The sequence below is a fragment of the Caloenas nicobarica genome, chromosome 4, assembly GCF_036013445.1.
Source record: "Caloenas nicobarica isolate bCalNic1 chromosome 4, bCalNic1.hap1, whole genome shotgun sequence".
NCBI classification, from domain to species: Eukaryota; Metazoa; Chordata; class Aves; order Columbiformes; family Columbidae; genus Caloenas; species Caloenas nicobarica.
The window spans coordinates 79,247,328-79,270,747 of NC_088248.1; the positions used below are offsets into that span (position 1 = coordinate 79,247,328).

General features: G+C 67.4%; 4 protein-coding genes across 14 annotated transcripts in view; 2 read left to right on the forward strand and 2 right to left on the reverse strand.

Moving 5' to 3' along the window:
* The window catches only part of DCTN1 (dynactin subunit 1), a 73,257-nt gene extending 66,673 nt beyond the window's left edge, over window positions 1-6,584 (reverse strand). For 8 of the 10 annotated variants that reach the window (XM_065634530.1, XM_065634529.1, XM_065634528.1 and 5 more), the window contains exon 1: window positions 6,496-6,577. The gene's annotated coding sequence lies outside the window, so the exon portion shown is untranslated. Of the gene's footprint in view, window positions 1-6,454 lie in introns of all 10 variants that reach the window. The other 2 variants (XM_065634521.1, XM_065634523.1) reach the window with 2 other exon arrangements.
* Window positions 6,585-7,019: 435 nt separating this feature from the next.
* Window positions 7,020-10,808, forward strand: LOC135988672 (uncharacterized). 2 transcript variants are annotated; one of them, XM_065634798.1, is made up of 5 exons: window positions 7,049-7,071; window positions 8,154-8,278; window positions 8,435-8,592; window positions 8,666-8,832; window positions 9,227-10,808. In XM_065634798.1, the coding sequence occupies exons 3-5, from the start codon at window positions 8,442-8,444 to the stop codon at window positions 10,511-10,513; spliced, it is 1,605 nt and encodes a 534-aa protein (XP_065490870.1). In that variant the 5' UTR covers window positions 7,049-7,071; window positions 8,154-8,278; window positions 8,435-8,441; the 3' UTR covers window positions 10,514-10,808. The 2 variants fall into 2 exon arrangements, with proteins under 2 accessions (XP_065490869.1, XP_065490870.1); XM_065634797.1 differs by having other exon boundaries at window positions 7,020-8,278.
* Window positions 10,809-10,852: 44 nt separating this feature from the next.
* Window positions 10,853-13,657, reverse strand: LOC135988736 (retinol dehydrogenase 13-like). Its single transcript, XM_065634901.1, has 6 exons — window positions 13,501-13,657; window positions 12,224-12,463; window positions 12,049-12,138; window positions 11,796-11,984; window positions 11,161-11,267; window positions 10,853-11,047 (listed from the first exon to the last, which is right to left on the reverse strand). Exons 1-6 carry the CDS (start codon window positions 13,655-13,657, stop codon window positions 10,853-10,855), a joined length of 978 nt encoding a protein of 325 aa, XP_065490973.1.
* Window positions 13,658-17,747: 4,090 nt separating this feature from the next.
* WDR54 (WD repeat domain 54) lies at window positions 17,748-23,372 on the forward strand. The gene is made up of 9 exons (XM_065634276.1): window positions 17,748-18,046; window positions 18,553-18,615; window positions 18,817-18,883; window positions 19,268-19,324; window positions 19,648-19,775; window positions 20,979-21,079; window positions 21,263-21,425; window positions 21,648-21,722; window positions 22,161-23,372. The coding sequence occupies exons 1-9, from the start codon at window positions 17,831-17,833 to the stop codon at window positions 22,290-22,292; spliced, it is 1,002 nt and encodes a 333-aa protein (XP_065490348.1). The 5' UTR covers window positions 17,748-17,830; the 3' UTR covers window positions 22,293-23,372.
* The last annotated feature ends 48 nt before the right edge of the window (window positions 23,373-23,420 follow it).

Consider the following 23,420-nt stretch of genomic DNA (forward strand, 5'->3'; position numbering starts at 1 on the left):
CCCATTTCCCGATTCATGTTAAAGCTTGGAAATATATTAACTGAACATCCTTAAATAAATTCAGGTTAGCAAATCATAGGAGGTGATTTGGTAAGGCTGACGTTATTAATTGGGCATTTCTTCGGCAATAGCACGTACCGTACAAGCTGCCGTGTGTCTGCTCAGGAGTCCGGAGGGTCTCAGCAGACGGGTGCTGGTGGGGGGGCTGTGCTGGGTCCCTGTGGGACACACCGCGGGGGCCGGGGACAGCCCTGGGACACACCGCGCGGGCCGGGGACAGCCCTGGGACACACCGCGCGGGCCGGGGACAGCCCTGGGACACACCGCGGGGGCTGGGGACAGCCCTGGGACACACCGTGCGGGCCGGGGACAGCCCTGGGACACACCGCGCGGGCCGGGGACAGCCCTGGGACACACCGCGCGGGCCGGGGACAGCCCTGGGACACACCGCGGGGGGCTGGGGACAGCCCTGGGACACACCGCGGGGGCTGGGGACAGCCCTGGGACACACCGCGGGGGCCGGGGACAGCCCTGGGACACACCGCGCGGGCCGGGGACAGCCGCTCACCTGAGGAGAGTGGCAGACGTCACCGATCTCCACAGGTCACCTGCCAGAACACAGCCCCACCAGGACCCGCCGGGATCAACCAGTCCCTGCCCCAGCCCTCACCGTGACCCCCATGAGTACAGACCAACCACCAGGAAAAGCCCAAGGGACATCCCGGCTGGAACCTTCAGGCTTTTTGCTGAAATCTGGGGTAAGAAACGGGCCACACGCCAAGGAGCTTGAACACCAACAGCTTGTTCTGTCCAAGCAAACTGAGCAGGGAGTTCGAAAAGCTTCAGAAAACTCCCCACTATTGAGGAGGAACAAAATTCCATCTTATTCTATTTGTATATAGATATATATATTATATATACACATACACGTCCCCATGAAATTGCTACAGCAAAGCTTCTTTTTGATTTATAAGCAGCTTAGTTTTCCAGAGAAGAAATTCTAAAAATGGCACTTCAGGGTTCAGTCTTTATGGCGTCAATGTAAATCCAGAGCGAGTTTGCCGAGTTCAAGGCTTTTGTAATCAATCTCTGAGCTCTGCGTTCCCCCAGTGACCCAAGATCCAGCGTGGGCTCTTTTCTGCACCCGCCTGGGAGCAGATGGGACAAGGGGAGCTCCCCAGCTTCCTCCTGCGCCGCATTCACTCCGGCTCGGCCGCCAGCGCCGTTCTGCACAACGGGCTGGTACGCGAGGGGCCAATTCCAGCCCTGTCACTCAGTCCCAGAGCAAACCTCAACCCCAGCTCCTGTCCCAGCACTGCTGGAGCAGTGCAGCCTGATTTCTGCCTCCCAGGAGCAACATACATGAGGCAAACAATACAGAGAAACATCTGCTGAGCCGTTAAAAACCTTAATTTTCTCCTTCGCAATGCCACCCAGCACTGAACGACAGACACTGTGCTGTGACAGCGAGACTGACGCCAACCACTCTGCCCCGTAAACCCTTTGTGTTTCCCGTGTGTCCGTGTCCCACCGTGTCCCATTTTACGTGCAGATCCTGGTGCTCCTGGGGCACCGAGCGTTGCTCGTCCTGTCCCCGTGCGGCGCCGGCACGGGAAGGGTCTCGGCCACAGCTCCGCTGCCGCAGAGCACAGGGGTGCAGGCGCTCAAGCAGCCACGAAACCCCCGCTGTTAGAGGTGTTTGCCACCCAAAAATCATTGAACCACAGGATCGTTTTGCTTGGAAAAGACCTTTAAGATCATCAAGTCCAACTGTTCAGCATGTGTCACTTTTAAACATAAACATGAGGAAACAATTTTTTACACCGAGGGTGGTGAGAGCCTGGCCCCGGTACCCAGAGAAGTGGTGGATGAACCATTCCTGGAGACATCCCAGGCCAGGCTGGACGGGGCTCTGAGCAACCTGAGCTGGTGCAGATGTCCCTGCTCATGGCAGGGGGGCACTGGGGGAGCTGGGGAGGTCCCTTCAGTCCAAACCATTCTGTGACTCTAAACTAACGTGGTTTTGTGTTTGACCCAGGCCTGCCTGGTGAGCAGAGCCAGGGCTGGCAGGGACAGGCAGCACGAACACCCCCAGCCCCGTCCCCCGTGTCGGGACACACCGGCAGTGCTGCCAATGCCTGCACACCGGGAGGTTTGCTGGCCCCTTCGCCTCTTTAAAAACAAGTTCTCGGAACCCGGCGCACAGCGCAACGCGACCCAGCACCAGCCCGGCTGGAGGAGGGGACGCAGCCATCACCCAGCCCAGCGCCACTCACCGCAGTGCACCCGCCCTCGGCTCAGCCGAAACCCACCCGAGGCACTAGGACCCACCGAGGCACGGGGACCGGCGGGCGGGCGCTGGAGCCTGCGCCCTGCACAGCTGCACCACACACGGCCACACCGCGCAGGGCCGCACCGCGCACGGCCGCACCAGTGCCGCCACAGCTCCGCTGCAGGGATCACACACCACTTGGCATTTCTCACACCGCAAATGTAACGATTTTTCTTTTTCGCTAAAACCGAAACTCTCGGGATGGCAATCGATGCAGCAGCAGCGCTGCCAGGGGACGGTAACCACGGCAACGGACTGAAAAGCCAAGGATGCTGCGGAGCAGCCCCGGCCGGCGCAGGAGGAGGTCAGTCTGTTTTAGCTCATCTCCATCCAAACACTCATTCATTGTCCCCCTTCTGCCGCCACCCGCGTGTCCATGTCATTCAGCCTTCCCCGAGTTTAATTACTGCAGGAAACGCCGAGTTCATTATCTGCCTGCACTGCTTTACTGCTCAAGGATTTAGAGCAACCAAAACTGTTTATTCCTTGGGAGACTTTGATCAACTGCTGGAAAAGCAGCTGGTGTGTTTCAGCATTTATACAACCGCCTTTGCTCTCTTTTCTGAGCAATTAGCATCCTTAACGAACTTCCCCATCGTTACAGAATTCCTGGCCAGCAGGTCCCCTTCCCTCTGCCGGCAGTGACAGGGGCACCCACAGAGGCACCAGCCTGGAGGCTCCATCTGGGGCTGCAAGTCGTTCCACAGCCCAGGAAAACCAACCCACAAAATAGAACAGAACCTCAGAATCACAGAATCATTTGGGTTGGAAAAGACCCTCAAGCTTATCAAGTCCAACCATAACCCAGCCCTGGCACTGCCCCATGCGCCTGAGAACCTCATCTCCATTTGTCCAACCCCTCCAGGGATGGTGACTCCAGCACTGCCCTGGGCAGCCTGTTCCAATGCCCCACAGCCCTTTGGGGAAGAAATTGTTCCCCAGACCCAACCTCAGCCTCCCCGGCGCAAGGATCTGACCCTTCCTGGCAGAAGCTCCCGGCTGTGCCAAGAGGCAGGTGCAGCTGCAGAGCTGCCGCAGCCCCGGCAGGTTTATGGTCCATTCCCCGCTGTTTGTATTCTTTAGGGATTTTTCAAACCAGACAGACCTGCAAACTCACACAATCACGGAATAGTCTGGGTTGAAGGGCCCTTCCCAGCTCCCCCAGTGCCCTCCCCGCCACGAGCAGGGACATCTGCACCAGCTCAGGTTGCTCAGAGCCCCGTCCAGCCTGGCCTGGGATGTCTCCAGGGATGGTTCAGCCACCACCTCTCTGGACAGTGGGTGCAGAACTCCTGCAATTCAGCTTCTGCGAGTCCTGCCTGGGATCTGGGGCTTTGTGGGGCATTGGTCCAACACAACCTCCCAAAGGAAAGCCCCGGCTCCCAGCGCTGCAGCTCCCGAAGCCTCCCTTTTATTAAAAATAAATAAGTATTGCTCATTGCTCCCCCTCCAACACTTTGAAGGAACACAGAAGTGCCTCACATTAAATTTAGCAAGACACCCCTGAGCGCCTGTGGAGCAGGTCAGTCCCTGTCTTGGCTCCGTGTTTGGGAACTGAGGGATAAAGAAAAGAAGAAACTGGTCCAAGGTCAAACAGCAAGACCTTGGTGAGATCGTAAAACACCCCAAACAACACCCCCAGCCTATTGACAGCCCAGCCCTCCCTGTCAGGGCTGCACCACCCGTGCTCCGGGAGCTCCTGTGCCGAACACGCAGAGGCCGGGAGGTTTTGTACCAAAAAGGGAAAACAATAAGCTCTGCACCGAGCTTTGTGCTCATCTCTGCAGCACTGCAGGGTCCGAGTCTACGCACGGGGAGCTTGTGCTTGATGCGCGTTGCAGGAGCTCAGCCCGTCTGTGAGGCCAGCCCTGGTTTACTGACACAGAGAGGCTTCATTTTTAATTTATCAAGAGCTGAGAACCCACAGAGACTCTGGTCTGGCAGAGCCGCAGGTGCTGCCAGAGGGGAGACCCCTGGGTGGTCCAGTTGTGACAGGACAGCAGCGCGGAACCCCCTGCTCCACCCCACCCAAAACCCACCGCCCCGCAGCAAAGGGCCTGATTTGCTGCAAAACCCCGGTTCACTGCAACACCCTGCTCGGCTGCAACACCCCGGTTAACAGCCAAGGGCACGGGACGCTGGGTCCCAGTGCGAGGGACGCTCCGGCACACGGTTCAAACGTGGGGCTCATGTCCCCTGCAACGCAGGACAAAATTCCTTCAAATGCAAAAGCGAATGCGTCGATCAGAAACACTGAAGATGCTGGTTGAAGGCAGCAACGTGTGGAGGACACGCGGCTTTCAGCACTCCTGCAACAGCAGGGATGGCAAACGGGGGCACTGGCCCGGTCCTGATGTGGTCAGTCAGTTATTCAAACATTCTGCTGACTAACGAGGGCAGCAGTTTGCATTCTGTGTACCCAGCTCTTTGCTAGAAGAGCTGTGCTGCACCTTCACTAGACTGCATGAAAGAAAATATTTGGCCATAAAAATTCTGCTTTTCTTCATGGCCACTAAACAGTCCTGGTGCACACATGCAAATTAGCCCAGCCATTAATTATGTAAATGCCGAGTCGCTCCTGCCCCTCCTCCAAATCCAAATTTTTCCAACCCAAAAATACCCTTCAGCTTGTGCGAATTATGCTCCTTCTTAAACATTATTTCTTAAATCTTCCAATCTAAAAGCTGACTCCTTCAACTTGTGCAAATTATGCTCCTTCTTAGACATTATTTCTTAAGTTTTCATTTCTAATAATGTTCTGGCTCCACCTTTAATTCAGAACTGAAATTCGAACGTATGGGGAAGATGTGGGTTATCCATGGGTTACCCATAGGAACCTCCTGCTCCCCAGGACAGAAACTCGGCAGGAGGGAACAGCTCCGAGCAGCAGGGAAGGGCTGGGAACAGGCTCTGCTTGCAGGGAGACTCTCTCGTGGTTCACAAAGGAGCTACAGCTTGGCGAACATTTCCAGTTCAGGCGCAGGGCTGCGACTGCACCGTTCCCGCAGCCACCCGGAGCTGCTGTGTTGGTTTTTCCCTGCAGTGCAGGTTCCTCATCCCACACGAGTCTGTCACCAAACGGTTCTGCTGAACCCCCGCACAGAAACCAGCCACCGTTCCCTGATGGACTGAAGGTTTCCAGCACCACACTCAGGAAAAAGGTGAATTACACGGGAAACAAACCCCAAAACTTATAGCTACAACCAGCAGCTGACTGAAGTGAAAAATGATACTTTTTATTCCCCCGAAAACAAGTTTACTGTGAGTGACTCTGACTACAGACATCTCTGCCGTGTCACACCCGGACCTGCCTGCCTTTACATTTGCTGTTGGAAACACCCGCACAACACAGAATCTGTATTTCTGCAGAGGGCTCGGTGCGCAGCCGTGGGTCCCGCTACCAGCCGAGGCTCCTTCCCAACGACCCCCCCGGAGCCAGCGATGCCGTTGGGGCTGTGGGGGCTTGTGCCCCAGCAAACACCCGCCCTGCCGCCCCCACTGCAGCCCCGGGGGAACAAAGCTCCATACGCAGCCCCGCTGGGGGCACGGGGGGCGGCGGGGACCGGGCCGGGGCTCAGCGCCCTCCAGGACAGGGACCCCCACACCCCCCCGGCGGGGGCAGGAACGGGGAGCACTGGGCATCCCCACGGGGGGGGGAAACAGGGCCTGAGAGTCCCCAGTACTGCCCCCCAAAACACCCCAGGGTCGGGGATCCCCAGCACTGCCCCCAGACACCCCAGGGGCTGGGGATCCCCAGCACTGCCCCCCAAAACACCCCAGGGGGCAGGGATCCCCAGCACTGCCCCCAGACACCTCAGGGTCGGGGACCCCCAGCACTGCCCCCCAAAACACCCCAGGGGCTGGGGACCCCCAGCACTGCCCCCAGACACCCCAGGGTCGGGGATCCCCGGCACTGCCCCCGGGCCCCTCGCAGGGCGGGTGTCTCCCAGCACACTCCCAGCCGCACACACCCACGGCGGGTGAAGAGCTGCCCCCGCCACCGCCTCATCACGGCCTCCCCTCTACCGGCCCGCACAGGCCTCCACACACCCCCACGGAGCGGGGGACGCTCCGCAGCCCCGCACCGACACGGCACCCTCCCTCCCCCCCAAACACACGCACCGTGGGGCGGGGGAATCCCCGCCCGGCCCCCCGCCCGGTACCTGCCGCCCGGCCGCTCCCCAGCGCCGCTCACCGGCTCCCGCTCTCGGACCCAGCGGCCTCCACCCGCCCGCGAGGCCCCCGCTAGGCCCCTCCGGGCTGCCCGACGCGCCGCCGCACCACCCGACTGGGCCGCCAGCCGAGATTGGCATCAGGCACAGCATGGGGCAGGCCTCAGGGAACAGAAGGGCGGAAGGGGCCTCCCAATGGTGCGCATGCGCAGTGAGGGGAAGTGAAGCTGCCGGGGCGCGGGCGTGAGGGCGCGCTATGGCGGGGCAGAGGGGACAGAAGGGCGGCGGGGCGGGACGGGACGGCATGGGACGGGACGGGACGGCACGGCACGGGACGGCACGGCACGGCACGGCACGGGACGGCACGGCTCTGCCCGGGGCGGGGGGACTGGGCCGGGCTGCAGCGAGCGGGGCGGCCTAGCGGGGTGCCCCGTGTGCGCGGCAGGGCGGGGGCCGCCGGTGACTAACGGTGTCCCGGTCCCGCCCGCCGGGGAGGTGGGGCCGGGCCGGGCGGGAGGAGGAAGCGGGAAGGGACGGGACGGGACGGGACGGGACGCGGAGCCGCTGGTAAGTGCCCCCGGCCCGGAGCCATGGGCCGGGACCCCCCGGATCGGGCCCGGGCCCGGAGCAGCGCAGGGGGCCGGGGGAGGCGGCCCCGCGGTGGGGCAGGGCGGGGGGCTCTGCCGCGGGCAGGGTTCGGCCGCGGGCCGCCCGGGGCCCCCTCGCGGGGCGGAACTTCTCCCGTGTGTTCCACGGGGATTTCCCCGCCGAACCCCGGCCCGGTCCCCGCCGGCCCGCCCCTCCCCTCCGCGGGGGCTGGTTCCCCGCCCCGGGACGCCCCGCCCCATCTCCCGTCCCGGTGATGCCCGACCCGGGCACGGTCCGGCTGCGCTCCCGCCGGTGCCGCGGCAGGACGGACCCGGCCCCGCGCCGACGGGGGTTGTCGGGCCGGTGCCCGCGGGGACAGCCCGTGTCCCGCTGTTACAGGTCTGGTCCCGGCAGCGCGGCCGGTTTTCTGCCCGTACCCGCCGGTTTCCCTGCCGGGAGGCTGTGCCCGGGCTGTGACAGGGTGGCACGTCCCCACGCTGCTCCTCGCTCCGTGGCCGTTCCCCGTGTGCCCGCGCTACGGCCGGCCCGGCTGCGCGTTCTCAGCCGCTGTGTGCCCGGCGGGGCCGCTGCGGGCCGGGCTGCGTCCTGTCCCCGCGCCGGGCTCTGTCCTGCCCGCGGTCCCCGATGCCTGATCCGCTCCCAGTGCTGCCGAGGCCCCCAGCCCAGTGAGCCTCCCCCCAGCCCACTGGCCGCACTGGGCCGGCTCCCGAGGTTACAGAGCCAGGAATCAGTGTTAGTCTGGCTGGTGCTTTAGTCTCATCAAGACACAGCCCCTTGTCTCTTGGCTAATGGTGGGGACTGGCACAGTGCAGTTACCAAGTGCGGTCAGTCGCAATTAACACCTTTGCCCAGTGTCCCAACCCCTGCCCCTTTCCTGGTGCCGTGCCCTCCCATCCTCGATGCTGCCCGAGCTGCCAGCCAGGAGGAGCATGTGGTGCTGAGGTTTGGGGTGTACCCTCAGCTGGGGCAGTTTGTTGCTCCCTGTCCCCCCTCCACTCTGTGCTGTGCCATGCTGAGCCGTGCCGGTCGGTCCTCTCCAGCCGCAGTGGGATTCTCTCTGGGACTGAACCACCTTTTCGGGGCACAAACCCAAGGAAAACCGAAACCAGCACCGTGTCGCTCGCTGACCCCAGACACGCAGACGCCCGGCCAAGGGCCGCGCTGGGTGAGGCCACACACACTGCAGCGAGACTCTCTTAACCAAGTTTGCAGAAGCAGTTAAAGTGCACCCAAAATAAACTCAGCCCCTGACATCACGGTGCCTGCAGGGGCCCGTGGGCAGCTCCGACCTGGCCGTGCCCAACCGTCCTTGTCCCCGCAGCAGCCAGATGCCCCGGAGGAAGGAGGTGCCGGCGCTGGGCAGCTTCTGCCTGCAGAGCCTGGCCCAGCACATGCAGAGCGTCTGGGTGAAGGACTACAGCGAGAACTACCTGGATGAGTACGAGTTCCGCTTCATCATGGGCCCCTTCAACGACCTGGGTGAGACGTGGGGTGCAGGGTCCCCTCCCTGAGCAGTGCTGGAGTCTCCCGCTGACCCCCGTGCCCCCTGCAGCCGGCAGCCTGGTGCAGGAGCTGATCCGGCTGCTGGGCGAGAGCCGGCGGCTGACGCGGGCAGCGCTGCACCTGCTGCTGCTGCCGCACCTGCACCAGCTCAGCCTGCGGCCCTGCCCCGGCCTGGCCAGCAACGCCATCGCCCGCCTCATCACCCTGCGCTGCAAGGTCAGTGAGGGGGGACTCCGCCATGGGGATGAGGGACCAGGGCAGGAGGTGACCCCGCCACAGGGATGGGGGACCGGGGCAGGAGGTGACTCCGCCATGGGGATGGCAGACCGGGGTAGGGGGCCCCGACCTGCCATGGGGCTGAGGGAGTGGGGCAGGGGGTGCCCCCGCTGTGGGGCTGGAGGAGCAGGGCAGGAGGTGGCCCCCACTGTGGGGCTGGGGCAGCGGAGCTGGGGGTGACCCCTGCTGTGGAAGTGGGGCTGGGGGTGCCCCTGCCGTGCGGCTGGGGGAGCAGGGCTGGGGATGCCCCTACCATGTGCGGGTGCAGGGGGGACAGAGGGGTGCTGAGGTCCCTTCGCCCCACCCTGCTGAGGGGTCTCTGTGCCGGCGGCAGAACCTGAGCTCCCTGGACCTGCACGGCTGCGGGCGGCTCTCGGCAGAGGTGCTGGTGGACCTGGCGGAGGGGCTGCCGCGGCTGAGCCACCTGGGGCTGGCGGAGACTCAGGCCAACGTGCAGGTGCTGTCGGCCGTGGGCTCGTGCTGCCGCTGCCTGCAGGAGCTGGACGTGTCCCACTGCAAGAAGGTGTCCCCGCGCGCCCTGCGGCACCTGGCCTACGACCCACTGGCGCGGTCCCTCTGCTGCCCCGTGCTCCGTGTCCTGCTGGCCCGCGGCCTGGAGCCGGCGGGGGACGGTGACATGGTGACGGCACTGGCCTTCCTGCTGCTGGCCCTGCCGCGCCTGGAGTTCCTGGCCCACGGCGCCGTGCCGGACGCCCTCCGCCTCCTCCACGAGCAGCCGCTGGATGGCACGGGGGATGCCGAGGGCTTCCCCTCGCTGGTGGAGCTGGCACAGTGGCGGGGGGCTGTCCCAGGGGGACCCCAACTCACCCTGCCCCTGCGGCGGCTGGAGGAGGTGGAGGAGCCCGCCCTGCCCACCGTCTGCGCCGCGTGTCCCCAGGCCGAGGAGGTCGGCGTGTGGCTGGGGGACGGCACGGCGGGCGGCCGGGAGCTGCAGGGCTGGGGCCGGCTGGCGCGGCTGACGCTGGGCTGTGCCGGGCAGCGGAGCTGGGCGCTGGCAGAGGTGCTGCCGGTGGCACAGAGCCTGGGTGCCCGCCTGCAGAGCCTGGTGCTGCACGGCTTCTGCTGCCGGGACGGGCTGTCCCTGGCCGCGCTGCTCGCCAGCTGCCCCTGCCTGCACGCCTTCAGCGCCGAGCTGCTCGCCCCGCCGGAGGCCAGCCCCATTGGGGACATCCCGGCCGAGCCGCCCCGCTGGGACACCGACCTGCTGCCCCGTGGCCTCCCCCAGCTCCAGAGCTTCTCCCTGATGCTGGCCGGCACCTTCCCGGCCCGGCACGGGCTGGCGCTGTGTGCCACGCTGGCCTCGCTGCTGTGCCATGCCCCGCGCCTGCAGAGCCTCCGCCTGCTCAGCGTCCCCTTCCCGCTGGACTCGGTGTTCGAGACGGTGCTGGCGGCGCCAGGGCCGCCGCTGCTGGAGCTGCAGGAGCTCTCGCTGGCCGAGAGCCGCGTGTCCGGCCGCACTGTGTGGCTGCTGCTGGGCTCCGAGGGGCCCCTGCGCCGCCTGGACCTGTCCCACTGCCGGGACATCCACCGGCGGGACTATGACGGGTTCCTGCAGGCCATGCGGAAGCAGCGGCTGGACCTGGACATCACCTGGGAGTAGCCGGCACTGGCTGCACCGGGCTCTTTAATAAAGGAGTTACACCACAGCCGGCGGCACCGTCTCTCCTCCGGCATGGCTGCCATCCCAGCACAGCTGTGCCCCGCAGCTGCTCTCCCCTTTGGGAGGTGCTGGGGGCCCAGCTCAGCGGGGTGACATCCTCTGCTGTGTGCCGGGGTGCCGGCATCTCCAGCTGCCCCCCAGCCCCATGGCACCAGCCCTGGCACCCCGCTGGCGGCGTCCGGCCCCATGTCCCGGGGGACTGAGTGGACCCTGGCACAGCAGCTGGCAGCAGCAGGTGGCACAGCCGCTGCCGTGTGCCCATGTGAAGCCGGTGCCAGCTCAGTGCTGGGGACCATCGGTGAGTCCCGTCAGCCGCTCCGACTCCTCCCAGAGCTTGCGTGCGAGGCCGGCGTCGCAGGCGGCCGTGGAGGGCAGCGCCAGCCCGCAGCTGCTGTCGAAGTACTTGCCTGTGATGCCCGACACCTCCTCTGCCACGGCGCAGTAAATGGTGCTGACGGCCCCCTGCTCTGCCGACTGTGGGCAAAGGGGGTGATGGGGGGCCTGTCTGCCCCCCGACCAGCCCCCAGCCAGCCCAACGCCTTCGGGGCCATGGGATGGGAGTCCAGGCAGGATCTGCCCCCGCTCACCTTGATGAAGGGGCGGATGAGAACAAAGAGCGCCCGGAGGGCCCAGCCGGAGTGGCGCATGATGCTGGTGCTCACCACGCCGGGGCTCAGGGCATTGACGGTCACCCCTGCCAAGCCGCACCATCACACCACAGAAGGGGACATGGCACGGGCAGGACCCCGCTCCCCTCCAGGGCCCAAATCGCTCATTGCCATCCCAATGGGAGCGACCCTCGGCACAGGGGCTCCCCTGTGCCCTGGGGACACTCCCGGGGACACGTGGCTGTTCCTGGCCAGGGCTCTCCCAGCCACAGGGGACGTGGGGGTGTCCCAGGAGTTCCTACAACAGCCAAGATCCCCCAGCCCCAGCAGATGGCCCTGGGACGCAGCTCTGCCTGGGAGCTGCACAGCACAAGTCAGCTGGGCATGGCACGGCATGGCATAGCACTGCATGGCATGGCACATTATGGCATGGCAAGGCTTGGCACAGCATGGCATAGCATGGCGTGGCACAATATGGTCATCTATGGCATAGAACAGCCAGGCACGGCATGGCATGGCACAGCATCACACAGCACAGCGTGGCATAGCACAGCACGGCCCAGCGTGGCTCAGCACGGCACGGCATGACACGTTACGGCTGGGCTGGCACCCACCTGTGCCGTGCAGGCGCCGCGCCAGCTCGGCGGTGAAGAGCACGTTCATGAGCTTGGTGCTGTTGTAGGTGGCATCGCGGCCGCTGAGCCGCTCCTGCCCGGTGAGGAACCGGCCGTCGGCCGTGCCCGCGTGGTGCCGGAAGGATGAGACGTTGACGACGCGGGCGGGCGCTGAGGCCTTCAGAAGGTCTGCGCGGAGCGGGGGTGAGCGGGGAGAGCACCCCCAGCACCCCCCGGCAGCCCCCGCGCTCACCCAGCAGCAGGTTGGTCAGCAGGAACGGGCCCAGGTAGTTGGTGGCGAAGGTTCGTTCCAGCCCCTCCGGCGTGACGGCGAAGGGCAGCCCTGGGGAGGGGGTGCGGGACGCTGTGGGGCCGGGGGCATCGCCCGCCGCGGCGGGACGGGGAGCTGGGGCCGCCCCGGTGCGTACCGCTGACCCCGGCGTTGTTCACCAGCACGTCCAGCCGCTTCTCCTCCCGCAGCACGGCCCGGGCGAAGGCGCGCACCGAGGCCAGCGAGCCGGTGTCCAGCAGCCGCAGCAGCACCGCGGGGTTGCCGGTGGCCGCCCGGATCTCCTCCACCGCCGCCTGGCCGCGCTCCCGGCTCCGGCACGCCAGGATGGTGCGGGCGTTCCTGCGCGCCAGCTCCAGGGCCACGCACTTGCCGATCCCTGCGGCACACGGAGCGGCGCGGGATGCTCCCCTGGGGGTCCCTGGGGTCTGTGCCCCTGTCCCCAGCGTTCGGGCAGCCCCGGGCAGGGCAGGCGATGGAGGGGGCTCCGTCCCGGGCAGCTCGGCCACTGCCAGGAGCCCCGCACCAACGCCAGGCTCCCCGGCGCTGGAGGCGGGTGCCGGGGAGCAGTGGGGCCGGGACCCCAGGGCCGGGCTCCTGGCTCCGCAGCGACAGGGACGGGCAGGACGGCCACCGCGGGGTGCAGGAAGGAGCTGGCGATGGCAGCTCCCCGCAGCTCGGTCTGTGGCTCACCCTGGATCGCAGGGACCGCTGCCGTGGCCAGCGACCCCCCCCAGCCACGCTGTGCCGGCACCACTGCGCGTCGGTGAGAGGCACCTGGGGGTGGGGGGACCCCAGCACATGTGGGGCCGCCCTGTCCCTGGGCACACAGGGGGACGCCCCAGTGCCCTGAGTGCCAGTGGACACCCCAATCCCGGCACACGGGCCCCGCTGCCCCAGCTGTGCTGTCCCCAGCACCGTGCCGTGCCCGGGACGCTGGCAGCGCTGTGGCCTTGGCCGTCGGTCACTAACCCGGCTGGGGCAGAGTCCGGCTGCAGGGACCGCGGGCGCGGGGCTCCCGCGGCCCAGCGAGGACAGGGGACACCGGCCGGGGCGGCCCACCGGGCACGGCTCCTGAGCACGCGGCGCAGCGGCCGGTGCTCAGCGCGGTGCAGGGGACACCGGAGGGCACCCGGTGTGACGGTGCTATGGGCACGGGAGCGCATCACACGTGCCCAGGGGCCAGCCGCTCCTACAGCCGCCCCACAGCACTGCGCCATCGTGCCGTCACCCACACACGTGTCCACAGCCCCTTCTCCATCCCGGGAGAGCAGGGAGCTGCCACCGCCCCCGGCTACGGCTGCGAAAGGCAGGTGGCTGGTCCTGTGCCAGGCAGGACCCACAGCCCCACGCCCGTGTCCTGCATCTCCCCGGCCCCACGGCCCCCGCGCTCCCCTGTCACCCGTCCCCGCTCACCGCTGTTGGCCCCGGTGACAATCACCGTCTTGCCGGTCAGGTCGGTGGGACACTTGCGGGGGTCCCAGGCGCGTCTCTTCCCGGCCCAGAGGAGCAGCCCCAGGAGCAGCGAGAGCAGGAACCAGCCCGGGTGGCTGCAGACGCTCAGCAGCTCCATGGCCGGGGACACGGGGTGTGGCAGGGGGGACAGAGTCCAGCTGGGGCTGGAGGTCGGCCAAGGACCTTCGTCCAGCCCAGCAGCCCTGGCACGGCCGCGTCCACTCCTGCTCCCCAAGCCTGGGGAGGTGGGCTGGTACCCTGGGAGCGCAGAGCAGGCAGGAGGCTGAGCCGTGTGTCCCTTGTCCCATGGGACGAGCGTCGCCGGCCCCAGACTACAGCTGGGCTTGATGATCTTAATGGTATTTTCCAACCTAAATGGTTCTATGATTCTAAGCTGCCGCCGTTCCCTGGGCACGCCTACTTCAAAAGCCTCCGGTGTTTCCCTGGCTCCTGCCCTGGCTGAGCCATCCCTGAGCTCAGCTGTTCCCAAGCATCGCCCTGCACCGTCACAGCCAAAAACTGGCTCTTTATAGAAAAAAATGGGGTGCTCGTGCAGCCAGAGCACTGGTGGAGCCGACAATCAGCCCTGCGGTGGCTCTGGGTGCGGGGACCAAAGCCGGGGCCACCCGCGGGGCCGCAGCCTGGGGACACGGGGCAGTGACAAGCCCCAGGCAGAGCTCACGCGGTAAAGCCGCTCAGACATTCACCTGGTTCAATCTCACGTCGTGTTTGGCGGAGCTCAGCGCAGGGCGGCCCCAGGCTAGTGACCGGCGGCTGAGTGTGACCGGTCCCGGGTGCCGCAGGGCCGGTGGCTCCGGGGCTGCTGTGGATCCCGCTCCCGGCCCCGGTGCAGGAGCTCGCCAGCTCCGCGGTGTGACAGCCGCAGGGCTGGTCACCGGCAGAGGATGAGAGCCCAGCAACCGAAACCTCTGTTTTATTGTTTTCTTTAGCACAGCTTGCAAAGGGCTCTGAGCTCCCGGCGCCGTCGAGCAGCCGGGAGAGCCCGCGGTGCAGCACCGGTGTCCTGCCCTGTGCCGGCCCCGCCGCTGGCTGCGGGGACCCGCGGGGATGCAGGGTTAGGTGGAAACGTGCCCAAGACAGCGAGCGAGGAGCCACCGAGGAGCGGGGTCTCTCCAGGAGCAGGGGTCTTCAGGAGCGGGGTCTCTCTGGGTCTGGGTCTCCCTGGGACTGCGGGGTCCCTCCGGCAGCTCGGGCATGCGCTGGGCTGCGGGCGAGGGCAGCGCCCAGCTGGGCACCCAAGCCCGGAGCCGCGGGAGCCGGTTCCCAGCACAGGAGCTCCGGGATCGGGGGCCAAGCGGGCGGGTCTGCGCCCCGGGCTGCGAGGAGGAGGAAGCTCACAGGGCACCGCCAGCCTCCTGCAGCACCTCGGGGCGGTGTTTGTCCTGCCACAGCGGGGACACAGAGGAGCCCGGGGGGACCCGGCCCAGCTGCGCCCCCGCGCTGGGGCCGGGCGTGGGAAACGCGTGGGACACGGAGCCAGCGGGACGGCCGGGGCGCGGGGACAGGGTGGCAGAGAGCGGCAGCTCGTCCCCTTTAGCACTGGGCATCGCCCGGGAGCTGCCGGGCCGCCGTGGCGGGGAAAGGCACGGGAGGGCGGATGGGTCTCAGGTCCCGCTTGGCCTCCTCCTCCTCCTCGGGGATGCCGAGCCCCCCCCTCACGCTGCCGCCCCGCCGCACGGTCACGCCGGGGACCAGCCGGGCCGGGTCCAGCAAGGAGCCGAGCGCCCGGGGCAGGGGGCTGGGGGGCTGCGGGGAGCTCGGGGGAGCCAGCTGGAGCTGTGTCCCCCCCGCGGTGCCCTGCTCCCGGGGCAGTCCCGGGCCCCGGCCGCGCCGGCGGGCAGCGGAGGGACGCGCCGGTGCCTTGGGCTCCGTGCCCGGGTCCAGCACCTCCACCTGCGGCCGGACCCAGCGCTCGGGCGGCCGGGCGAGGCCGAACCTGGGGACCCCCGAGACGGTACCGGGTGCCTCTCTCTGCCCCTCCGGCTGGACCGCGGCCAGGCTGGTGCAGGAGGGGGGCGGCGGGGATGGCACATGGCTGCGGGCCCCCGCCACGCCGCTGCCCTCCGCGACCCCGGGGGGCGACAGTAGCGGACGCTGTCCCTGCTCCGGCCGCCCCGGGGGGTCAGCCCGGCCCGGGGGGGCGCGGGGAGCCGCGGGCCTGGCCGGCCCGAGCGGTGGGCGCCCGGCGCGGGGGCGATTTCCCTCGGACGGGCGGGGAGCGGCGGCCGCCCAGTCCGGCAGCGGCTCCGGGCAGGGCCCTGGCACGGGCAGGACGGTGGCGGCGCTGGGGACCCGGCCGGGACACGGGGGCTGCGCGGGGGGAGCTCCGGGCTCGGCTGCCGCGGGGGAGTCCCGCCTTCCGCCCTGCCACGGGCTCTGCGCACCGGAGACCTGCCCGGGAGGGGGCGAAGGCGGAGCTGCGGTGGGCCGGGGGCGCCGAGGTGCCCGCGGGGGTGGCCCCCGGCCCAGCGCTGGCGGCGAGTGCAGCCCCGGCCCCCCCGGTGCGCGGGAACTGGGGGTGCTGCTCCCCGAACCCAGCAACAAACACCCCCCGGGCAACCCCCCCGAACCCGGCAGAGCTCCCCCTGCCCCCCGCCCACCTCCGCACGCCCCCCCCGGCTCCGCGGGGCTGTTTGGGGGCGCTGGTGCCGCGCAGCAGTGCCCGGAGGGCCCCCCCGCCGGGACCGGGGGCTCGGGGTCTCCCACGGCCGGGGCTGGGGACACGTCTCACCTCGTCCCGGCACAGCCGCAGGACGGGGACAAAGCCCTGTGCCCAGGAGTCGGCGACGCAGGGCTCGGGCTCCTCGTCCTCCCGCCAGCCGCTGTCACCCGCGGGTCCCTCGGGCTCCGCGTCCCCCTCGTCCCTCGCCAGGAACCGGCACTCGGCGATCTGCAGGATGGCGTCCCGCGCCTGGCCCACCGTGAAGGGGACCCGCTGGGGACAGAGCCAGGGATGAGCCCCCCGCGCGCGGAGCGGGGCTGCGGGGACACGGGGTCCCCAAAGAGCGGGGTCCGGGCGCTCACCTGCCGAACCGCGTGTGCCCTGGAGCACTCGGCCAGCACCCGCTCCAGCAGCCCCGCCACGATGTCCCCCGCGTCCCGGTCGTCCCGCTCGGCGCGGAGCAGCGACAGCCACTCCGCCTGGGACAGGCGCCCGGCAGCCGCGTCTGCGCGGGCGGGGGTGGCCGTGGGGGGCCGGGACTTGTCCCCGCGGGACCGGGAGGCGGCCGTGCGCTCCCGGGCGGGCATTTTCTGCAGAGAGAAACCGTCACCGCGCGGGACAGCGGCAGAACGGCCCCGGGCCCCCAGCCTGGGCGGGACAGGAGACACGACACCGGGGTACAGGGGGAGCCCCCATGTCCCGTCCCATGGCGGTGCCGTCTTTGACATGCCCCACACCGTGTGCCCCAGCTCATCCCAGCACATCCCGATATCTCCCAGCACGTCCTAAATCGCTGTAACCCTCTCCAGCACAGCCCAGTACACCCCAGTGCAGCACAGTACACCCCAATATAAAGCAGTACGTCCTAAATCACTCTAGCCCACCTCAGTACATCCCAATACACTCCAGCGTGCCCTAATACACCCCAGTACATCCCAGCACACCCCAGTATAACCCAGCATGCCCCAGTCCACCCCAGCACACCCCAGTAGCCCCCAGCTTATCCCAATACACCCCAGCACATCTCAGCACACCCCAGTTATACTCCAGCTCATCCCAGTACATCCTGATCTACCCCAGTGCACCCCAACTCATCCCAACACACCCCAGCACACCCCAGTATGCCCTGATACACCCCAGTACACCTCAACACGCCCCAGCCCACCCCGGCTCAGGACGTCCGGTACACTCCAGCACATCCCAGTACATCCCAACATACTCCAGCTCCTCCCAACGGCCGCGGCCGCCCCAGCCCGCCCCGGGGATCCCCCTGGTCGCCCCGGCCTTGCCCCCCCCACCTCGGCCATCGCCCCCGAGGCGGGCGGCGTCCTGGTCTCCACGGCAACGCTGGCACCGCCCCCAGCGCACGGCGCCGCCCGTACGTCATCAGGCCGCGCCGCCGTCTCCATGGTTACGGCGGACACGGAGTGAGCGGGACGGGAGCGGGAGGTTCCGGGGCTGGCGGGGGGTCCCGGGAGGGAACCCGGGGGTGGGGGGGCTGGCGGGGTTACCGGGAGGGCGGCGGGGCGGCCCTGGGCCGCTGCGGGGTGGGGGCGCGGCCGCTGTCCCCGGAGCGGCCCCGGGTGGCTGAGCCGCCCGGCCCGCAGGATGTACCGCAAGGACAGGAGCCTCCCGCTGCGGAGCAGCAGCGCGGCGCTGCACAACAACCTGAGCGTGCTGCGCCCGGCCGGCCCGCAGCCCGCCCGCCTCTGCACCGTGCACGGCCCCGGGCTCAGCCTGCTCAGCGCCGGGCCCGGCGCGGCCCTGCGGCAGCTGCAGCCCAAGGAGGGCGGCTCGGCCCTCAGCACCTCGCTCCTCACACAGGTACGGGCTCCTGGGCCGCCGCCGGGCCCGCAGGCCAGCCCTGCTCCCGCAGCCTGCCAGGGAGCGGGTTGCACAGCCCGGGCCGGGAGCGGTGCCCGCTGTGCCCAAGCGGAGCCGCAGCTGCCCCGTCACCGGCAAACGGGTCCCGGCGGGAGGGCGGCTGCCCCGCGGAGCGCGGTGCTGCCGGCGGGTTCACCGGGGCGGGGGTGGCACAGGGCGACAAGGGGCACCTGGGGTTTGCCGTGACGGTGTCTCTGGCTGTAGAGCTGCTGGCGCAGTCGCAGGAGTGCGTAGCGTCCTAATTACAGGGAGGGGGAGAGGGAAGGATGCTCCCAAAAAGGTCTGTGATACCTCAGAGAGACTCCCGAGCACAGTACGGACCCACCTCCTGGAACCCGGGACGGGAGCCAGAACCACGCGTGTGACTGCGGCCTGTCCCTGCCTGGGAAGGGGCTCTGGCCCCGTGTCCCCCTCCCCGGGCTCCTGCTGAGCCGCTTTTCCCCCAGGCTGCCTGGTGCGTGCTGCCGTCGCGGGTCCTGCTGGTGCTGACCTCGCAGAGAGGGATCCAGGTGAGGAGGTTTCCGTGAAGGGTGAGGAGCAAACTCACAGCAGCAGGAGGATGAGCTGGGGTGCTGGGCAACCTTCTGGAAATCCCACTGTGCACCTCAAGAACTGTCCTGCTCCCTCAGAGCTGTCTCAGGGCAGCAGTTGAGCTGTAAAAGAAACTTCTCTGCCCTGGTGGGCCTCACCTAGTTGCTGTCTGTCCCCAGATGTACGAGGCCGATGGCTCCATCATGGTTTACTGGCATGCACTGGACGTCTCAGAACATCCCCCAGGTAAATCCCGTGGTGGGGTCGCAGTGAGGAGCCCCTCTGCCCGCTCTCCTTCCTGGTGTGTGATCCCTGAGGTGCAGCCTGGATCCTCTTGGGCTAGAGACCCCGCAGCCTTGGTCCTGCACCCAGTTAGGATTAAGCCAGGCCAGGCCTACACAGCGGCTTAGCAGGGCGGTCTGGAAGAGGTCGTAGTGTCACCGTGACTCCTTGATCCCAGCTCAGCAGGGGCCTGTGGGGGCTGGAAGGGGGCTCAGAAGGGACCCAGTGTGGCAGCTACGGGACTCATCCTTAAGATGAAACTCGAATGGGTGCCCCGGTGCCTCAGGGCGCTGCACCCGGCTCCCAGGAGCTGCCATGGGCCGTGACCAGCTCTTGATTCCCCCTCAGCACAGGCCGTGTTTGCCCGAGGGATCGTAGCAGCTGGCGGGCGCTTCATCTGTGTGGGTGAGCGGAACCGGGATCTGGGGAAGGACCGCGGGAAGGTGGCACTGGGGGGACATTGCTGGGGCCTGGGGACACTGTAGCCCTGTGGGGTCGTCTGGAGGGGCTGGAGTCGGTCAGGGCTCTCGCAGGAGCTGCTCCCTGTGGATCAGGGGCAGGTCGGTGAGAGGCACCTGCAAGGAGCCGCCCTATGGGGACAATGGGTCTGGGGGTGCAGGGACAGTGGGTCTGGGGTTGCAGTGAGCCCAGCTGCAGCACGGGCAGCGCCGGGGGCTCTGGGATGGGGGGACCAGCCCCCGCTGATGCCTCCGCCATCCCACCCGCAGGGACATCCTCGGGGCTGGTGCTGGTGTTTGACATCCCCCCCAAAGGGACCAACGTCATGGTGAGCCAGGTCCTGGAGCAGCACCGCGACCCCATCACCGACATTGCAGCCGAGCTGGGCCAGGCACCGGTACGTGGGGGTCAGCGCTGCCGGCAGCTGCGCGGGCAGAGGAGCCGGGGGACCCTCAGTGCCAGGGTGACTCCAGGGGTCACACAGACACAGTGATGTTTCAGGGCCATTCCCTTTGCTGCCGAGCAGCACCAGTTACCCCAGTGTCCCAGTTCAGCCAGTCTCTGCCCTGTTAGCACCTGATCCCTCACAGGCAGCGGGAAGGGGCTGATCCCCACACCCAGTGCGGCCCCGTCCCACCCAGCCCACCCTGTGACCCATTGGGAGAGCCATTGCAGCCAAAGGCCACTTGTGGTACAAATGAACCAAACTGGCCATGAATTAACCCATGCTGAAGTTGAAGCTCCCACCGTTAGTGGTGATTATCACAGCAGCCCCTGAGAGGGGGCGCAGAACACGTCTTGCCCGTGTCCCCGGGGCCGTCCTGGGGGGGCTGGCACAGGACCCCGCTCTGCCCCAGCCAGGCTGGGGGACGGGGACGCTGGGGCAGAGCTGTGGCCCCGCACCAGCCGAGGGGACGAGCCAGTGCAGGGAAGCGGCAGCAGTACTGGTGACCTTTGCCATGGCAGACAAGATAACGTCACCTGAGCACAGAGCAGTCTGGGACTGGGCTTCCTTCAGCTCTGCTGGCTCTGATGGCACCTCTGCAGAGGCACAAATTGGCTTCTGCGTTACCAGCTGCCTCCTCCCCAACGAGGACTCTTCCTTAGACTTTCTCTAATTAGTTTCATGTAACTGTCTCTGCGTTTGGGACTCCCTTGAACAATTAATTGCTTAGAGCTGGTTCCTGGTTAGCCTGGATACAGAGCTGGTTTCCATGGAAGCTGTTCTGTCGTGTCCCTCTGCCTGTCCCCAGGAGCCTCTCGCGGGCTTTGCACCCTGGTTTGCTCAGGGGTTCTGGAGCAGGGCCTGGGCATCCCAGGCACTGGTGAGGTGAAGTGCCGAGAGCGGGTGCAGAGCGTGGGGATGCGCTAATTCTGCTGAGAATGTGTAACTGGCGTTGCCAAACATGAGCGTGTTGGAACCGCGATGCCGTGTGTGAGCCCAGCCCGGCCTTGCTCCCTGTCAGCAGTTCTGGAGCTGCAGACGTTCAGCTCTGGCTCTGCTTGGCAGCAGCTTTGGCGCCGCCGGCAGCTGGGCAGGCAGAGCCCTCTGCCCGGTGTGAGTCAGTGGGGCCAGGGTTGAGCTGTCTCTGCTTTGCAGGACGGGGCTGGTGACCTGGTGACAGCTGATGACGCCGGGACCCTCTGCCTCTGGAGCACGGGGGAAGAGTTCACCCTGCGCAGCAAAATCCCAGCCTTTGGGTGAGCCTGAGGGGTGATGGGGTGATACCGCGGGGTCCCGGCGGTGGCTGCTGGGGATGTCCCCAGCCAGGCCACGGTGTCTGGCGAGGGACGGGAGGGTGGCAGGAGGGGACGCCCGGCACGAGCCCCTGGCATGGGGGTCTGCAGCGGGCGGGACGGAGGTGAATGGTGCCCTGCGCCCAGCTGCACCTGCTCCTCTGTGACGCTGTGGAACGGGGTCGTGGCCGCTGGCTACGGCAATGGGCAGATCCGGCTGTACGAGGCAGCGACCGGCATCCTGCGCGCTGAGGTCAATGCTCACGCGCGATGGATCTACGCGCTGGACCTGGCGCCGCAGACGGGAAAGGTACGGCTGGCTGTGCTGGGGCGCTGCGGCCCCTGTCGTATCCTCCCGGCATCCTGCCCCATGTGCAGTGTCCCCTGCTGTCCCACCCCGCATCCTGCCAGCCTGGAGCGTGGCAGCCTGCGTGTGCCCAGGCAGGGTTTGCTCCCTTGCCCCGGCACACGGCACTGCCATCCCTGTGATGTCCCTCCCGGTCCCCATGGGCTCTGTCCTGCCCCCCCGCAGCTGCTCTCGGGCGCAGAGGACTCCTTTGTCCACGTCTGGCAGCTCAGCAGGAACCCGGACACCGAGGATATCGAGGTGGGTCTGGGCAGCGGCGAGTTCATGGTGCTCCAGCCATCGCTGCCCACGGGGCTGCGGTGTGGGCGCTGCTCTGTGCCGCAGCCTTTGGCATGGCACCGCGGCCGCGGAGAGCGGCTCAGCGCTCGGTGGAAACCCAGCCGGGCCCATCTGAGCTGCTGTGCGTGGCATAGCTCTGCTGTGACCCCAGCCCTGCCCGGGCTGGCAGGGGTAAAGCCGGGTGGCTGCTCGGGCTGACCAGGCTGTGGGAAGGGGCAAGCTGGAGCCATGGACCACTGGCCACGCGTCCATGGTCCCAGCCACATGCCCACAGTCCCTGCCAGCCTCTTGCCCCGAGGTACTGGCTCTGCGGGCTGGCAGGACCCGGGGCAGGTCACTGGGGTCTGCCTGGGGGCATTGCATGTTCCTCAGCCCGTGCCCCCACTCCGGCCCCTCCAGATCCAGCACTGCCACGCCGAGTGCGTCACCGACACCCAGGTGTGCGGCGCCCGCTTCTGCGACCCTGAGGGAGACTCCTTCGCCGTCACTGGCTATGACCTGAGCGAGATCTTGTGCTACAGCCGGGTGTGAGCTGTGAGATGTGAGGTCTGTCTGGGGCCATGCAGGGAGAGCCGGGCCCCCCGGCACCGTGGTGTGCCAGCACCCAGCACCATAACCGGGGGGTTCAGCACAGACCCCCTGGATGCTCAGCGGCGGCACAGGGCTGTGTCCCCGCGGAGGTGGGGCTGAGCCCACATCCCCTCGCTCGCAAAGCCAACCTGCCATGTCCCCACGTTGGGGATGAGGGCTGGGAGCTGCTCTGGGACCTCAGTGGGTCCCTGGACTGGGGGCTCTGCCCCCCCAGCCCTTCCTGGGGAAGGAGACAGGGCTGGGACCAGAAGCCCTACGGGTTCAGACAGGAGGATCCCCGGCAAACCTGCGCTACACGCTGCTCCAGCCAGAAGAGCCGCAGGAGCCGGGAGAACCGGGCGGCAGCAGCTTGTGGGTGCAGCACCCGCGGGGCCACCCTCCCCCGGGGGTGGGGAGAGGAGCCTCTTCTGCTCCTCAAGAGCCATGGAGACACATGGGGCCCCGCGGGAGCCTCTTCTGCTCCCCAGGAGCTGCGGGGACACATGGGGCCCTGTGGGACGTTGCATCCCCGGGGCTGCGCCAGCTGTGTGGGATCCAGCTGTGTTCTGGGGCTGGAGCAGCTGCACGGCACTCGCTGCCAGCACTCCCAGGGACAGTCCCACAGGTCCCCACCAGCTGCCACCCTCCTGTCCCCCTGCACCCCCAGCTGGCCTTGGCTCTGCCCAGACTGGGCTGTACTGGAAGGGGGGACAGATGCTGTACCCAGCCCCACCGGCTCTGCCTCGGGCCCCCCTTTCCCGGGGGCTGCCCTGCCCCAGCCCCCCCGTCCCTGTCCCCGCAGCAGGAGCTGATGTGGCCCCAGGGACCAGCTCAGCCTCTGGCTCTGTTCCCAGGGCCCTGTGGGGTGGGGGGTGCAGGGGGGGCTCAGCTCCAGGGCTGTGGGGTGAGCTCAGTCTGGGACAGGCCTGGGGTGGGGGCCAGTCAGTGCCCCCTCATGTGCTGTCCCCCCCCAGCTGTGGGTCAGGAGCCCCCCACTCCTGTTCCCCACCCCCATCTGCTGTGTAACTCCCACCCAAGATAAAAACACCTGAATGAAACCCCCCCCATGTCGCTCCTTCCTGTCAGGGG

What these genes read in the sequence shown, in the direction of transcription:
- LOC135988672 (XM_065634797.1), top strand. Translation starts at nt 8,442, where the DNA reads ATGCCCCGGAGGAAGGAGGTGCCGGCGCTGGGCAGCTTCTGCCTGCAG. An exon ending in GGGCCCCTTCAACGACCTGG is followed by an intron (nt 8,593 to 8,665) that starts GTGAGACGTGGG and finishes TGCCCCCTGCAG; the next exon opens with CCGGCAGCCTGGTGCAGGAG. An exon ending in TCATCACCCTGCGCTGCAAG is followed by an intron (nt 8,833 to 9,226) that starts GTCAGTGAGGGG and finishes TGCCGGCGGCAG; the next exon opens with AACCTGAGCTCCCTGGACCT.
- LOC135988736 (XM_065634901.1), bottom strand. Translation starts at nt 13,657, where the DNA reads ATGGAGCTGCTGAGCGTCTGCAGCCACCCGGGCTGGTTCCTGCTCTCG. An exon ending in GAACAACGCCGGGGTCAGCG is followed by an intron (nt 12,139 to 12,223) that starts GTACGCACCGGG and finishes CCCCCTCCCCAG; the next exon opens with GGCTGCCCTTCGCCGTCACG. An exon ending in TCATCCGCCCCTTCATCAAG is followed by an intron (nt 11,048 to 11,160) that starts GTGAGCGGGGGC and finishes CTTTGCCCACAG; the next exon opens with TCGGCAGAGCAGGGGGCCGT.
- WDR54 (XM_065634276.1), top strand. Translation starts at nt 17,831, where the DNA reads ATGTACCGCAAGGACAGGAGCCTCCCGCTGCGGAGCAGCAGCGCGGCG. An exon ending in GCACCTCGCTCCTCACACAG is followed by an intron (nt 18,047 to 18,552) that starts GTACGGGCTCCT and finishes CTTTTCCCCCAG; the next exon opens with GCTGCCTGGTGCGTGCTGCC. An exon ending in CGGGCGCTTCATCTGTGTGG is followed by an intron (nt 19,325 to 19,647) that starts GTGAGCGGAACC and finishes TCCCACCCGCAG; the next exon opens with GGACATCCTCGGGGCTGGTG.